The sequence below is a fragment of the Lynx rufus genome, unplaced genomic scaffold (assembly GCF_022079265.1).
Source record: "Lynx rufus isolate CCGP_SWC_20201006 ecotype Redwood Valley unplaced genomic scaffold, mLynRuf1.p SCAF_1, whole genome shotgun sequence".
NCBI lineage: Eukaryota > Metazoa > Chordata > Mammalia > Carnivora > Felidae > Lynx > Lynx rufus.
In genome coordinates, this window is record NW_025814823.1 from 187,689,189 (window position 1) to 187,703,957 (window position 14,769).

Sequence of the window (14,769 nt, forward strand, 5' to 3'; positions counted from 1 at the left end):
TCTCTCTCTCTCTCTCTCTCTCTGTCTCTGTCTCTGTCTCTGCCCCTCCCCAGCTTATGCTCTGTCTCTCATAAATAAATTAACATTAAAAATAAAAAATAATGACCCTGACAGATTTATAGGGTTTCATATAGTCCACCTCCCCCCCATGCCTTCCTATCCTTGGTTCTCCTGGCAACTCCCTGGAGTGGCCATAGCAAGTCCTTCAGAACAAGTAATCCTGAGAGGTTATCTTGGAAGGTAGCAAGACCCACATGCCCCTCTTCACAGCCCATCTTGAGGAAGGAAGTAGGAAGCCCAGGGAAAAGGTAATTAGAAAGGGCGAAGTCACCTCTCCAGGATAGAGGGATACAGAGGACCCAAGGCCAGTTCCCAGAAGAAAAAGAGAACAAGGGACACTTGAGGAGGAAGGTGACCAGGAAGCCCCAGCTAAGGGACAAGAGTCGCAAACCTCACATTGCTGGCATCTGCTGGGTATGATTAAACAGACACCGTGGACTGACTGCAGCAGGATCATTAGCTCTGAGACCCGCTGCCACTCATACCTGAAATGAGTTTGGATTTAGAAAGCCTGCAATGAGCCGAGAGGTATAGCTCAGAGTGAAGCACACGGCTTAATCAGAGGCATGAAAGCAGCTGACAAATTACAGCGTGATTTGTCATCATCTCAGGACTCAGCAAGTGTTTGTCCCTGAAAGAATCGATACCTGGAGAGAAAAGGACCATATTTTTAGAAACTCCTGGATGGGTAATTTATTTCAAGTGAGTGGAGAGTTTATTTATGTTGGCGCCCCCACAGATCCAATGGACAGTATATTTATACGAAGCCAGAAAATGCTATCATTTCTTCTAATCAATTTGCCCCTTTGAACAGCTGTACCTTGAAGCTTTTGGCAATAAATTCAGGCCCCATGCCGAAAGCTCTACCCAGGAAACCATTTCTAATCCCATCTTTAACACTCCTTCCTTCTACATAGCATGTTACATCTGCTAAAACTTTCCACATGAATTCTATCTTTCCAGACACAAATGAAATGGACAGGGAAGGTGGTGTTAGCCCCAGTCTACAGAGTAGGAAACTGAGGCTTGAGAATTGAAGGGAGTATTAGCCAACGTGGATAGAAAGCAAGATCTCCTCTTCTCCAGTTGTGTCCCTTGCCCCCAACATTGGACTCTAAGATATTGTACAACTAGATAACCTAATGAAAGAGAAATCATGGAGAAAAAGGCAAGAATGTGTCTGAAGTACTTAGCTATAGGAATGTTTACTTGGGCGGGAGGGGGCAGCATGCTGTGCAAGTAGAAAACAAGGGGCCTGCAGTCATACTTTGGTTCAAATCCCAGTGCTGGTACAGCTATGAGCAGCCTACCTACCCTTCTGAGCCATGGTTTTTCCATCCCTAAAGAGAGGATGATTAGTATTCTTCATAGAATAATTATAAATGTAAAAATAAATAATATGTGGGGCACCTGGCTGGTTCAGTCGGTTGAGCATCCAACTCTTGATTTCAGTTCAGGTCATGATCTCACGGTCATGGGATCAAGCCCTGCATCAGGCTCTGAATTGGGTGTGGAGCCTGCTTGGGATTCTTTCTCCCCCTCTCCTTCTGCCTCTCTCTCTCTCCCTCTCTCTCCCTCTCCCTCTAAAATATATATTTATATATTTATATATATTTATATAAATATATATAGTATGTCCTCATCACAGCATCTAGAAGAAGCAAGAGTACAGCAAAGCCTGTTTATTGGCTACAGTTTTCACATCATGTTTACAACAGAAAAACAAATTGAGACAATATAACTGTTCTCTAGTGAAATGGTTAAATGAACATGGTGGCATTCATACACCAGGTTTCTATCCAGGTGTTAAGATGTATAAAAAATTTAAGATGTAAAAACTTTCAGTTTATATGAACACCATCTCATCTTCCAAAATCCATAAATGTGTGCACATTATACATGTATGTGTTTTGTACAATTTACGCACACACACACACACACACACACACACACACACACATACATATGTATATATGTATTTTAACCCTGGAAGTATTATACACACAAGAATATTAATTCTGGTTACCTTTAGGTGGTGTGATTTATAATCTCTTTTTTATTATTTCTGTGCTGCCCAATGTGGTAGCCACCTGCCACATGTAGCTATTTAGCTTTAATTAAAATTAAATAAAATTTCAAAATCGATTTCTTGGTCCTATTTCCACATTTCACCAGGCACACATGATTAGTAGCTTCCACATTGGGCAGTGAGGACTTACGACACTCCCATCATCGCTGTGAGCTCCGTTGGACAGTGCTGGTCAGGAAACTCAAACCCAGGACTGCCGGAGAAATGTGAGCCAGGCAGGAGCCTCCCTCTGCCCTACATCCGACTTTCCAGCATTTTCATTGCACCTACTTCCTCCTTCTTAATGAGGATTTCACTTTTCTTCTCACATTTTATAACTCTTGCAGTGTGACAAAGCAGGGATTACCTTATTCACAGTGCTTCTAACAGTGATTAGCTCTCCTAGTGATCCCATTAAAACTGAATTCCTCTGAATTAATAACCTCATGGTGATCTCTCTCACACACAGGAGGTACAGTTCGAACCCGAATGTTTCTGCAACACCATCGTGTGTGAGAAACCCAACAACCACCTCAACGAGTTTAAGGGTTATATGTAAGTATCTAATGCCCCTGTGCTGCTGGAAACATTTGTTCTTGAAAGGGCCAAAGAAAGAAGCATTGGGGTCCTGAGGATGTGTCTTGCTTTTTGCCTTAAAGAAATGCTAGGGGCACCTTGGTGGCTCAGTTAGTAAAGTGTCCAACTCTTGATTTCAGCTCAGGTCATGATCTCACGGTTTGGTTCGTAAGATTGATTCCTAGTTGGATCTGAGCTGACAGTGCGGAGCCTACTTGGGATTCTCTGCCCTTCCGTTGCTCGTGCTCTCTCTCTTTCCCTCTCAAAATAAATAAGTAAACATTTTAAAAACTGCTAGAGAAACCTAAATTGGGAAACTTTTCCTACTCTTTTTTTTTTTTTTTTGCCAGCATGGCAGTTAATTATCTTTCAGGGTTAAATTTAACAATCAGACTACACTCTCAGGAAAAGCTAGTATGATGTCATTAAGGTCAGTTTTCTAAAAGAGCTTGTATCGCATCGCAGGTAAGAACAGGGACTTTTTAGTTTGACAGACCTGGCTTTGAGTAAATTAACCTCTCTGGGTCTTGGTTTTCCTATCTGTTAAATAAAGATTCTGAGATCTACATCATAGGACTTTTCGAAGAATTAAGTTATCACATGAAAAGCCCTTAGCACAACTAGCACCGAGTAAACACTCAGTTAATGGTAGCTGCGCTGTTGCAATTGTTATTCTTATGCCTCAACTTTGGTTTGGCCTCAGAATCTTACTGTGTTTCTGCTCCCACATCAGACTACTTCATGCAGAGAAAGACCAAAAACAAGCGGTGGTAACAGATGTGAATAAATGCCCTTATAGCCTTTAGAGTACTTACACGGGACATCACCTCATTGAATCTGTACAACCACCCAAGGAAATGAGTATTATGATCTCCATTTTTCAGATAGGGAATCTGATGATCTGAGGCTTTTCCATATAGACCCAAAGGTGCACAATAGGTACCAGACAGCACCAGGACTTAAATTCAGGTCTTTCAGCTCCAGTGTGTTTCCTCTTGTTGTGCAGAACAGAGCTCTGCTTGATAAGGGAAACTCTTGACCAAGCAAGTCTGGAATGAAGCTTAAGTAGACTTCTTAGAAGGCAGATGTCTGTGCTTTCTCTCTACCCACATTTTCTCAGGCGTGTATGGGATGTCATGAAGAGCAGTATGAGAGGGGAAAGGATAAGAACAATACAAGATAACCAGCAGCTCTTAAACACATATTATTTCCAAACACACAGCACAGATGGAGACAGGCAGAGAAGGGCCTGAGCTCCTGGCAAAGAGGAGAATTCATTGCAGACATCTGTTCAGGTAGAGCTTGCCACCTGCCCCAGCAAAGAGGCCCTCCCTCATGCTGTGGTTTGTGGATTTGATTCATCCCAAGTCAGCTGTGAAACATTCTCTTGTTAGAATCAAAAGAATTGCAAATCAAGGGCGCCTGGGTGGCTCAGTCAGTCAAGTATCAGACTTCAGCTCAGGTCATGATCTTGCAGTTCATGGGTTCAAGCCCCACGCTGGGCTCTATGCTGACAGCTCAGAGCCTGACGCCAGCTTTGGATTCTGTGTCTCCCTGTCTCTGCCCCTCCCCTGCTCACGCTCTCTCTCTCTCTCTCTCTCAAAACTAAGTGGACATAGGGGCGCCTGGGTGGCGCAGTCGGTTAAGTGTCCGACTTCAGCTAGGTCACGATCTCGCGGTCCGTGAGTTCAAGCCCCGCATCGGGCTCTGGGCTGATGGCTCAGAGCCTGGAGCCTGTTTCCGATTCTGTGTCTCCCTCTCTCTCTGCCCCTCCCCCATTCATGCTTTGTCTCTCTCTGTCCCAAAAATAAATAGACGTTGAAAAAAAAAATTTAAAAAAAAAAAAAACAAAAACCTAAGTGGACATTAAAAACAAATAATTCAGTGAAGAAATGGGCAGAAGACATGAATAGACATGTCTCTAAAGAAGACATCCAGATGGCCAACAGGCACATGAAAAGATGCTCAATGTCACTCCTCATCAGGGAAATACAAATCAAAAACACCCTGAGATATCACCTCACTCCAGTCAGAGTGGCGAAAATGAACAAATCAGGAGACTATAGATGCTGGCGAGGATGTGGAGAAATGGGAACCCTCTTGCACTGTTGGTGGGAATGCAAACTGATGCAGCTGATGTGGAAAACCGTGTGGAGGTTCCTCAAAAAATTAAAAATAGGTCTAACCTATGACCCAGGAATAGCACTGCTAGGAATTTACCCAAGGGATACAGGAGTGCTGATGGACAGGGGCACTTGTACCCCAATGTTTGTAGCAGCACTTTCAACAATAGCCAAATTATGGAAAGAGCCTAAATGTCCATCAACTGATGAATGGATAAAGAAATTGTGGTTTATATACACAATGGAATACTATGTGGCAATGAGAAAGAATGAAATATGGCCTTTTGTAGCAACGTAGATGGAACTGGAGAGTGTTATGCTAAGTGAAATAAGTCATACAGAGAAAGACAGATATCATATGTTTTCACTCTTTTGTGGATCCTGAGAAATTTAACAGAAGACCATGGGGGAGGGGAAGGAAAAAAAAGGTTAGGGAGGGAGGCAAACCATGAGAGACTCTTAAAAACTGAGAATAAACTAAGGGTTGATGAGGGGTGGGAGAGAGGGGAAAGTTGGTGATGGGCATTGAGGAGGACACCTGTTGGGATGAGCACTGAGTGTTATATGGAAACCAATTTGACAATAAATTTCATATTTACAAAATGCAAATGGAAATCACTCTGTGATTCCATGCAAGTTAGTGGGGAACCCTAGTGTTGGAAAAATGCATGAGGGCTGGTATCTGTGGCCTGGGTTCTTGAGTCCTAGGATATCCCATGTACTAGGTGTGCAGCCTTGGAAAATTCTCTCACCCTCTCTGGGCTTTACCTTTTTCACAAGGAAGGATAATCACCCTGCTAACTTCCCAGAGCTATCAAGAATCAAATAAAATGAAGTAAACTTAGTTTATAACCACTGTAAGGAATAGTTGGTATTAAAAGGCATATTGAGTGGCAGTATAGCACTTTAGAGCCAGACTTTGTGGACTTGAATCCCTATTCTGCCATTTACTAGCTTTATGAGCTTGCCTCAGTTTCTCTGTCTATAAAGTGGGTATGATAACATAACCTATCTTACAAGGTTGTCATGACGATTAACTGAGTTTGTAAATGGAAAACAATTATAACTGGACCTAGAGAAATGAAGCATTTAAGAACTAAACAGAGAAAAGCCCTACAGGTTCAGATTACTTTTTTTTTTTGTTCCTCCTAATGTTTTGGGGAAGTTATATTTAAATGACCTGAATATCCCCAAGGAAGAGCATTAGGATCGAGTAAGGGCCAGATCCCAAGTTATAACAGGTGTTGGTTGGCCTCAGAAGTTTCTGGTGAGAGGTGGAAAACTGCCATGCACCTGAGGCTAGAGCAGAGAAAGAGCTCTCCCTCTGTTTTAAGGAGCTGCCTCCCATACACTACACAGAGGGCCACGTCCACCTCCTTGGAGGTCTGTTTATTTCACAAGAGACTGAGCAAGAGGAGGGTGATACAGGAGAGAGGCGTGTGAGAGATTTAGCTCCAAACAAGAGGAGCCTTGCCATCTCACAGTGTGAGAAATGGGGACTGTCTGGTGACTTTGATGTTGACAGACTTGCACATTGAACTTGTGCCATCTGGTCCCAGCTGTGGGGTGAGAGTGAGCAGGGAACACTGCCTGAAGAAACACAGCACAATCTTTGTAGGGCCACAAGCCAGTTCCCACACTGTGTCCCAAAAATTGTTTTGAGTGAGAAATCTGAATCAGCCAAGGCTTTTTCAGCAGAGCTCTGACTTGAAGGTGGGTGAGTGATGATTTCCAGAGGAATGGATAATTCCCTTGTAATGGTCCAGCCCCCACCAGGACTCCCAGGAGCAGTGGAGTTTGCACTTGAACATGAAGATTAGACGCAAAGTTAATAATGTCCACCGCTCTTCTGAAAATGAGGCAGGAGAGAGGTCGAGTTCACTCACCACTTCTAGTTTTACGACACTAACCAGTGACAGCATAGAGAGGCCACCAAACCACTCTCCATATTTCCTCATCCCCAGGGAGCATCCTGACCAGTCGAGGACCGGCTTTGGCAGTGAGAGTCTTCTGCTTCGAGGCTGCACCATCAGGAACACCAAGGTGGCTGTTGGCATTGTCATCTACGCAGGTCATTGACTTATCTTGTGGTTTCCCCTTATCCTCCCCCCTCTATGTCTTCCAAATCCATCTTCCATTAGTGGGAATTCACATTTATAAGTGGTACAAGAAACTTCCCATTTCTCAGCTAAGCAAAGAGAGGCTAGAATCCTAACAGCTCACTCCATCCACAAGAAATATATTTAGATTCCAAGCTAACACCACTCATCTGAACAGAAAGAGAAATTCATACTTATTCACCTCGAATGGTGTTTTAACACTAACTAAAGGCAGGAAGAAGAGTGTATCTTGAGCCAAACTTAACAACTCCACCTTTTTGTGAAAAGTGTGATGAGTTTCCTCATCTATGCAATGGCAAGAACATTTGGCTCAGACTCATAGCATACTCATGAAGATAAAATGACCCAACATAGGAAAATCACCCAACACTGTGTCTTAACAAACTGAATTCTCAGTGGGTTTTAGTTGTTGCATGTACAGTTATGCATTTATTATTATCTTTATTCATTTTGAGGTGCTCTAGTTCTCCTTTATGCTTTGATTTTGCTTTCCAATGGGAAAAAAAAGATAACATTCACAATGAATCTGAAGTCTTAGGGTGCAGTCTTGAGACTGCTATAGCCCTCCTACTTCGTGTCCAGCATTCAATTGGGGCTCCATCAATTTCTTTTCTTATATCAACAGCTTCAGACTTCTTCCACAGAGAAAACACAGTCTCCCTTGAGTGTCTACCTTCATTGGAAGATCCTAGAACATGTTTTCCTGGGTCTTCGACTCCCTAGGATGTCTTGATATATTTTGCTTGTTCATTATTTTCTTTGATGTGATTTGTTTCAGAATTCATAGAACTCCACTTTTGATGGGCATGGAAGGGAATTTAAGATGCTAAGATTCACTTTTTGGGACTGTCAAAGAAAAATAGATCAAGGAAAAATAATGTCCCAATATATCTAGCTTTACCTAACTTGGTGGAGGCTGGTTGTGCATGTCAGTTCAGGTAACTCTTTTCGAGGGTTTTTGGCAATGGAGTTCAATGCCATCTGGTGGACCTACTAAGATGAACTCCCCTCCAAATGTCCACCCCTCCAAAAAACCCCTGGTCACTTTTCTGCCTGATCAGAAGCAAACTCTGAGTGGGTGATGGATGTGGTAAATGAGGGGGCAGAGTTGGAAGAGAGTGAATCATGACTCTGAGGAGTCAGGCTGCCTGGGGGTGAAATCCACTCACTGGATGCATGTTCCTGAACATGCTGGTTAAGCTTTCAATACAAGGAGACTAATAGTTCCCACCTTATAGGGTTATAAAGTTCAAATGAGATTGTCTGTGAAAAGGGGTTTAACACAATGACTGGCATATATTAGGCTCTCAAAAATTGTGAGCAAAAATGGTACTAAGTGTTTTTAGTGTAATTGTCTACAGCAAGGGGTTCTCCACCTTGGCACTATTGAAATTTTGTTCTAGATTGTTCTTTGTGGTCAGGGGCTGTACTGGGGAATGTTTAGCAGAATCCCTGGTATCTAGATGCCATTAAGATGTGACAACCCAAAATTTCTCAAGACATTGCCACATGTACCCTGGGAGATAAAATCACCCCTGGTTGAGAACGACTAGTCTAGAGTCATATTTTCTCCTCTGATTATATGGATGGAAAAAATAGAAGCACCTCAGAGACAAAAAAGGCCAAAGCGAGCCTTCCAGAAGAAAGAGATACAATATAGAGGTGTTTGCTCCTCACGCCAAACATTTGAGCCCCTACTGTGTTTAAGGATGTAATTTGTGTACTTTGTGTATATTAATTCACTCTCCTACCCAAACATACCCACAACTATTATCTCTCATTCTGAAAATGAGGAATTGAGGTACAAAGGGATTAATTCACCCAAGGTCATTTATCTCCTGAGATTAATTCCTTATAACCTAATGTCAAGTATCTGCAGGGCCAAGCCCTGTCTGATTCTAGAGACCACATTCCAACCATTATACCATGCTACCTCCCCTGTGAACCCAATGTTTTCCAGGAGAACAGAGGAATCTCAGAAGGTGAGAAGCAAGATGGGTGGAAAGGGTGCTCTGAGAACCCCTTACATGGGGTGAGCCTGAAGGTAGGAAGGCCACAGTGCCTTCAGTGCAGTCATCCCGTGCTCATTGTGCTGTGGAAATCCCCCCACAACTACAGGGACTGGAGTCTGGTTAATAAGCCCAGAGTTTGCTCACTCCTACTGTTTTGCTGCCACTTTAAATCCACCAGGCAACCAGCTAAACAGCATTAAAGCCGTTCACTGCTGGAGCTGATGTATTGGTTTTCTTTAATTTTGCACAGCAAATATGTGGTGTTTTTTAATTTGCTGAGGAATACAGCATGGTGGTTAAGTTTAGCAGCCCCAAAGGACTGTCTAAAGACAGAGTCTCGGTTTGGCTCTCAGCTCTTAGCTGTATGGCCTGGGTAACATGGATTGGTGGAAGGAGAAAGAGAATGGGAATCAGAATCCTGGGTTCTCAGTATGGCTCTGATGTTATGGCTTATTTCCTTTGGGCAAGTCCCTTCTACTAATTGGTCCCCAGTTTCCAACTGGAACAAGGGTGGCTTAGATGAGATTGGTACATTTCAAATTTGTTGTCCTCTCTTTGAACAAAATTTTATGCAGAACTCCAAGATAGGCATGGAGCAGCTCAAGGCTAATGCTGGGGTGGAGGCCCTTACCACTCTTGCACAAGTGAAACCAACACCTTAGGCTAAGAAGCACATAGAAAACTACTGGCCTCAGACACTGTCCTGTCACAGGGCCTTGGCATGTACTGTTCCCGAGCCTAAAACCCTGTTCTCCCAACTCTTTTTTCTCCCTTAAGGTCTTCCTTATATGTCACCTCCTCTGAGAAGCCATCCCTGACCATGTTCTCTAACACCATCTCTTATTTACCAGCCCATTGCTTATTTCATGGGACTTATTACTGGCTATAATTATTTATTTGTTTTCTTGTGTATTTTCACCAAAATGTGAGTCATCTGTCTCATCCTTGTATCCTACCATTAGCCCGTAACAGTGCCTTTGTGCAAATTAGAAAAAAATAGCCCTTCCTCCAGAGAGCTTTCTGTCATTTGCATAAATTTATCCTAATAAACCTACAAATCTATGACAAGTTAAAAAATGAGGGGTGTTTCTAGAGTTGTGCAGTATACAACCTGTACATAGTAGCTCTGTCAGCACATACCACAGCGTCTGGTGCGTAGGGGATGCTCAGTAAAACACGTGGTAACAAATTGTGTAAGGCCTCTACAGCTGTTCTCAGCAATATCCCTGAGGCAGAAAATATTTAGGTTAGAGGATGAAGCCTCTTTTCTATTATAAGCTCTTGGAAGAGGTAAAGACATGATCCAGGCCAGAGAAAAACAGAAGCTAAAGGACTTACTACCTCATTTTCTTCCAAAGGCCATGAGACAAAAGCCATGCTGAACAACAATGGCCCACGATACAAACGCAGCAAGATAGAGCGGCGCATGAACACAGACATCTTCTTCTGCATTGGGCTCCTCTTCCTCATGTGCCTCGTCGGAGCTGTAGGTATGGAATGTTCGGAAAGAACAAGACCACAATAATCTTCTGTTTCTTTAGGCAAGTTGTTTCAGCTCTCTGAGCCTCGATTTCCTCATCTACAAAAAAGAACTAATAAAAAATAAGTCCTATCATGTATTTGAATAGGATATCAATTGAATAAAATGTTTGTGAAAATCTACATGCCTATATAATCTAAATATTAGGAATATCATCTGTTGTTTATTTCTCTGAGAAATACTAATTAAACCTAGGCACTCTCTCAGAATAAAAGAATAAAAAGATGTATCAGTATAAGGACTGGTCCTCAAAGAGCTCATAGTTTATCAGGAAGTCCAATTGTGAACAGGATTGATAACAATTTGTCCTACACATTGAAGACTGCAGAGAAGTACTCTATTAGTTTTCTATTGTTCCTATAAAACCACAACACAAACTTAGCAGTTTAAAACAACATTTGTTTATTCTGTTATAGCACTGGAGGTCAGAAATCCAAAATTAATTTCACTGATTTAAGGTCAGGGTGTCATCAGGGCTTACCCCTTCTGGAGGCTATGAGGGAAGAATCTGTCCCTTGTCTTTTTGAGCTTCTAGTGATTCCTTTCTCCTTCTTCAAAGTGCATTACTCCAATCTCAGCTCACATGTCCTTCTCCTTTTTCTATAGTAATATCTCTCTTGTCTTCTTTTTTATAAGGACATTTGTAACTACATCTTTGGGCCCATCTGGATAATCAAGGATACTCTTCCCCATCTCAAGACCTTTAACTTAAATCACATATGCAAAGCCCAGAGGTTTTTTTGCCATATAAGATAGCATATTGAGGGGCACCTGGGTGGCTCAGTGGGTTACATGTCTGAATCTTGATTTTGGTTCAGGTTATGATCTCATGCTTTGTGGGTTCCAGCCCCACATTGGGCTCTGTACTAATGGTGCAGAGCCTGTGGGATTCTCTGTCTCCCTCTCTCTCTGCCCCTCCTCTGCTTGCTCTCTCTCTCTCTGTCTCTCTCAAAATAAATAAATAAACCAAAAAAAAGATATATTGATGGGGCTGGGGAATTAGGATGTGGGCTTCTGGGGAGGCTATTATTCACCCTACTATTGGTAATATGAGAGCGTCAGTGGAGGAAGTCTTCCTGGAGGAGGTAGACAGAGCTGATTCCTGAATGCAGTAGGTGTTCATCACAGGAGGTAGGTGGTAGAGGCAGAATGGGCAAGCAGCTTTAAAAAGAGAGAAGTCACTATTAGCCCTGGAAACAGCACAAGCAAAGCACAGAGATAGGAAGAAGAATCATTTTATGCAGAGAAGCATTTGACTGTTTGGTGTGGCAAGAGCAAAGCCAACCATGGAGACCTGATTAGAACCAGGCTGTGACCAAGTTCTACAAATGCTGAGTGTGGAAAGCTGCAGGAGGTATAGACATTGGTAATCTCAGCCATTTAAAGTTGATTCTCAGAGGGCAAAGAGGACACTTACTGTTGCCTGCTTTCTCTAAGAATGGCCCTCAAGACCCTAAAGGAACCCTACCCAAAAGAACGAGGGACATTCAAAAGGAAACACTTATGTGCTGGCTCCAGACCCCCCACCCCCCCGTTGACCCCAAAACAGTGGGCAGCAATTGTATTTGCTCTTTATTTGCCTTGGTTGGAAATTGTGCCCATTGCAGTTCTTGGAAAATCATGACTGAAAGGCTAAGACCTCCTAGAGCTCAGAGAGATTTTGTGTGCCACCATGGTGAGGACAATGGGATTTAGCCTTGTGAGTAGCCTGCAGTTTTTAACTAATACGCTTCCTAGTTGTGTCTAATGGCACTCCAGGTGAATGTCGCCCACAGCTGGAAGGAGGACACCTGGAGGGCCAGGGAAGCAGGCAAACAAAACCATCCCCATGTGGCCACCTCATGCCCTCAGAGACACTGCAGGAACTGTTGCCTCTGCTTCAGAAAAGGCTTTTCAGGGAATGTCCGAGCTGGAAAGGACATTTGAGATCATCTCACTGTGTCTCCAGAGAAAGGAAGTTAATGATTAAAAGGTCACACAGTGAGATAAGGTATAGGCAAACAGAATCTACTTGGCAGATGGCCCAAAATAATAAATAAATTGAGAAAGTAACAGGAAGGGGCAGAATTGTATGCTGAGAATCAAGACTCATACACAGTGACAGGCCTCTGGTGGCGCCTAATTAAAGCACAGCCCTTACTGTGAAAGCTCTCGAGTGAGTGCCATTTCCAGAGTTCTCTATCACCTGCTTACTTGGATTGTGTCAGGGTAGTGTTTCTTTTTTCTCTGCCCAGAATGCCCTCCTCAGGCATTTCTGATCACCTGACACCCTCCTTCCTGATCTCCAGGACACCTCAAGGACTCCTCCTCTGTGCAGCCTTCCCTGGCTTCCCCTGAAGACCAGTGGTCCTTACTCTGAGTCATGTATTTGGCCCTTGGTCATTTGCCCTATAAAATTACCTTCAAATAACCTCATGTCAGTAACTCCCCTTTCTTCAGCCATATATAAAGGCATTGGGGCCAGCCTCTAACGTCTTGGGCAAAGAAGCATCTTGGGGGCAGGGTACATCCATTATATCTTTAATCCCCTGTAGTTCCTACCCTGGGGCTGAGAGCATTATACACACTCAGTTAGTCTATTTTCATAATAACCCTACAGAGGAGGTATTATTACTAATTGGCAGATGAGAACACTGAGATTCAGAGAGCTCTGAAGCACTTCCTCACACAACAGATGTTGTTATCCCTGTCTGCAGACAAGGAAATGGGGCTTGCTGTGCATTTGCAGATGCTCTGTGTAGTACCTCTCACAATCTGTGGGATTTGTCCCTTTACATCTGGCCTCTGGATTTTTAGCTACCTGCTCAAAGACAAGAACTGAGATTGATTCCTTCCTGAATTAATAAATGGATAGGTGGGTGGATGGATGAATTGTGAAAGGGTGGATGTGTAGATCGATAGATGGGTATGTGCATGGGGGAAGGAGAGGGCCCAGCATACAGGTCTGTTAAGATCCCTGACCATGCACTTTCTGCCACACAAGTAAAAAGAACTGTGTTCCCTTTTCTCTTTCCAATCCTTGTATAAAATGACTTCATCAAAATATAGGTAATCCCAATGCTAGTCTCCTCTAGGTAAGACAGACTTTAATGTCTATCAGGAGATTGAAAGGTAGGTTATGTGAAGGACCACTTTAGATGAATACTCACACACTAGGACTAGGATGTAAAGAATAAGAATGGGTTCCTCCAAAGCACACTCATTTCCAGGAATATATTAAGGACTGCTATAATAGACCAATTTAGAATTAATTAAGGATTCTGCTTCATCTCTGATTTTGCCTCCTCTCAGGTCACAGCCTCTGGAATGGGACCTTTGAAGAACACCCTCCCTTTGATGTTCCAGATGCCAAGGGCAACTTCCTTCCCCTTGCCCTTAGGGGCTTTTACGTGTTCCTTACAATGATCATCCTGCTCCAGGTAGGAAGCCTTCCTTAACTAGGGGCTCAAAAAGACCTGTGACCAATACTCACTCAATTTTGTGAAATAAAGAAAAATAAAATAAAATAAATAAATTAGTTAAAAACTGGCTGACTCAATTAGTTACACATCCAACATTAGTTCAGGTCATGATCTCACAGCTCATGATTTCGAGCCCCGCATCGGGCTCTGTGCTGACAGCTCAGAGCTTGGAGCCTTCTTCAGATTCTGTGTCTCCCTCTCTCTCTGCTCTCACTCTCTCTCTGCTTTCCCCCCCCCCGCTCATGCTCGCATGCATTCTCATTCATTCATTCTCTCTCTCTCTCTCTTTCTCTCTCTAAAATATAAATAAACATTTAAAAAATTTAAAAAAAGAAAGAAAAATCAGTGCTGGACCCAGGAAAGAACTAACTGAACTAAGATGAGAATATGGTCATTGCTTTCTTGTGGGTCTTTGAAAGTACTCAAATTTGGGACAATGTCAGGGCCAGCCCTACCTTGTGGAAGGAACTTTGTCCCAGATAATAGTGGACAAAAATATTTATCAGGCTTTACTGCTTAAGAGTAAGATTACAACAGTGATCCAAGTATACCTGTACCTTTGCCAGATATAATAGAACAGGTAAAATCCTAATGACCTGGGAACAGAAGAAGATAAAATAGCCCAGAGAACTACAGGGAAATGTCAAGCCCCAAGCATGGGAGAAAGAAACCACAGGTTAGTGTTTTAGCATCAAATAGACTCTAGAGGGAAAAAACACAACTGGCCCTGTAAAGAAAAAAACACAAAAGCATAGAGCCACCTACAAGAAAGGGGCAGTAAGGAATAAAAGGATGAATAAATTCTTCAG

The 14,769-nt window shown here is 42.8% G+C and overlaps 1 protein-coding gene across 1 annotated transcript in view; it reads left to right on the plus strand.

Moving 5' to 3' along the window:
- ATP10B (ATPase phospholipid transporting 10B (putative)) overlaps window positions 1-14,769 on the plus strand; it is a 104,998-nt gene that overhangs the window by 34,397 nt on the left and 55,832 nt on the right. Inside the window, 4 exon segments of the mRNA XM_047091453.1 lie at window positions 2,598-2,683; window positions 6,792-6,898; window positions 10,318-10,449; window positions 13,791-13,918. Of these exon segments, the coding sequence (XP_046947409.1) occupies window positions 2,598-2,683; window positions 6,792-6,898; window positions 10,318-10,449; window positions 13,791-13,918 (453 nt within the window).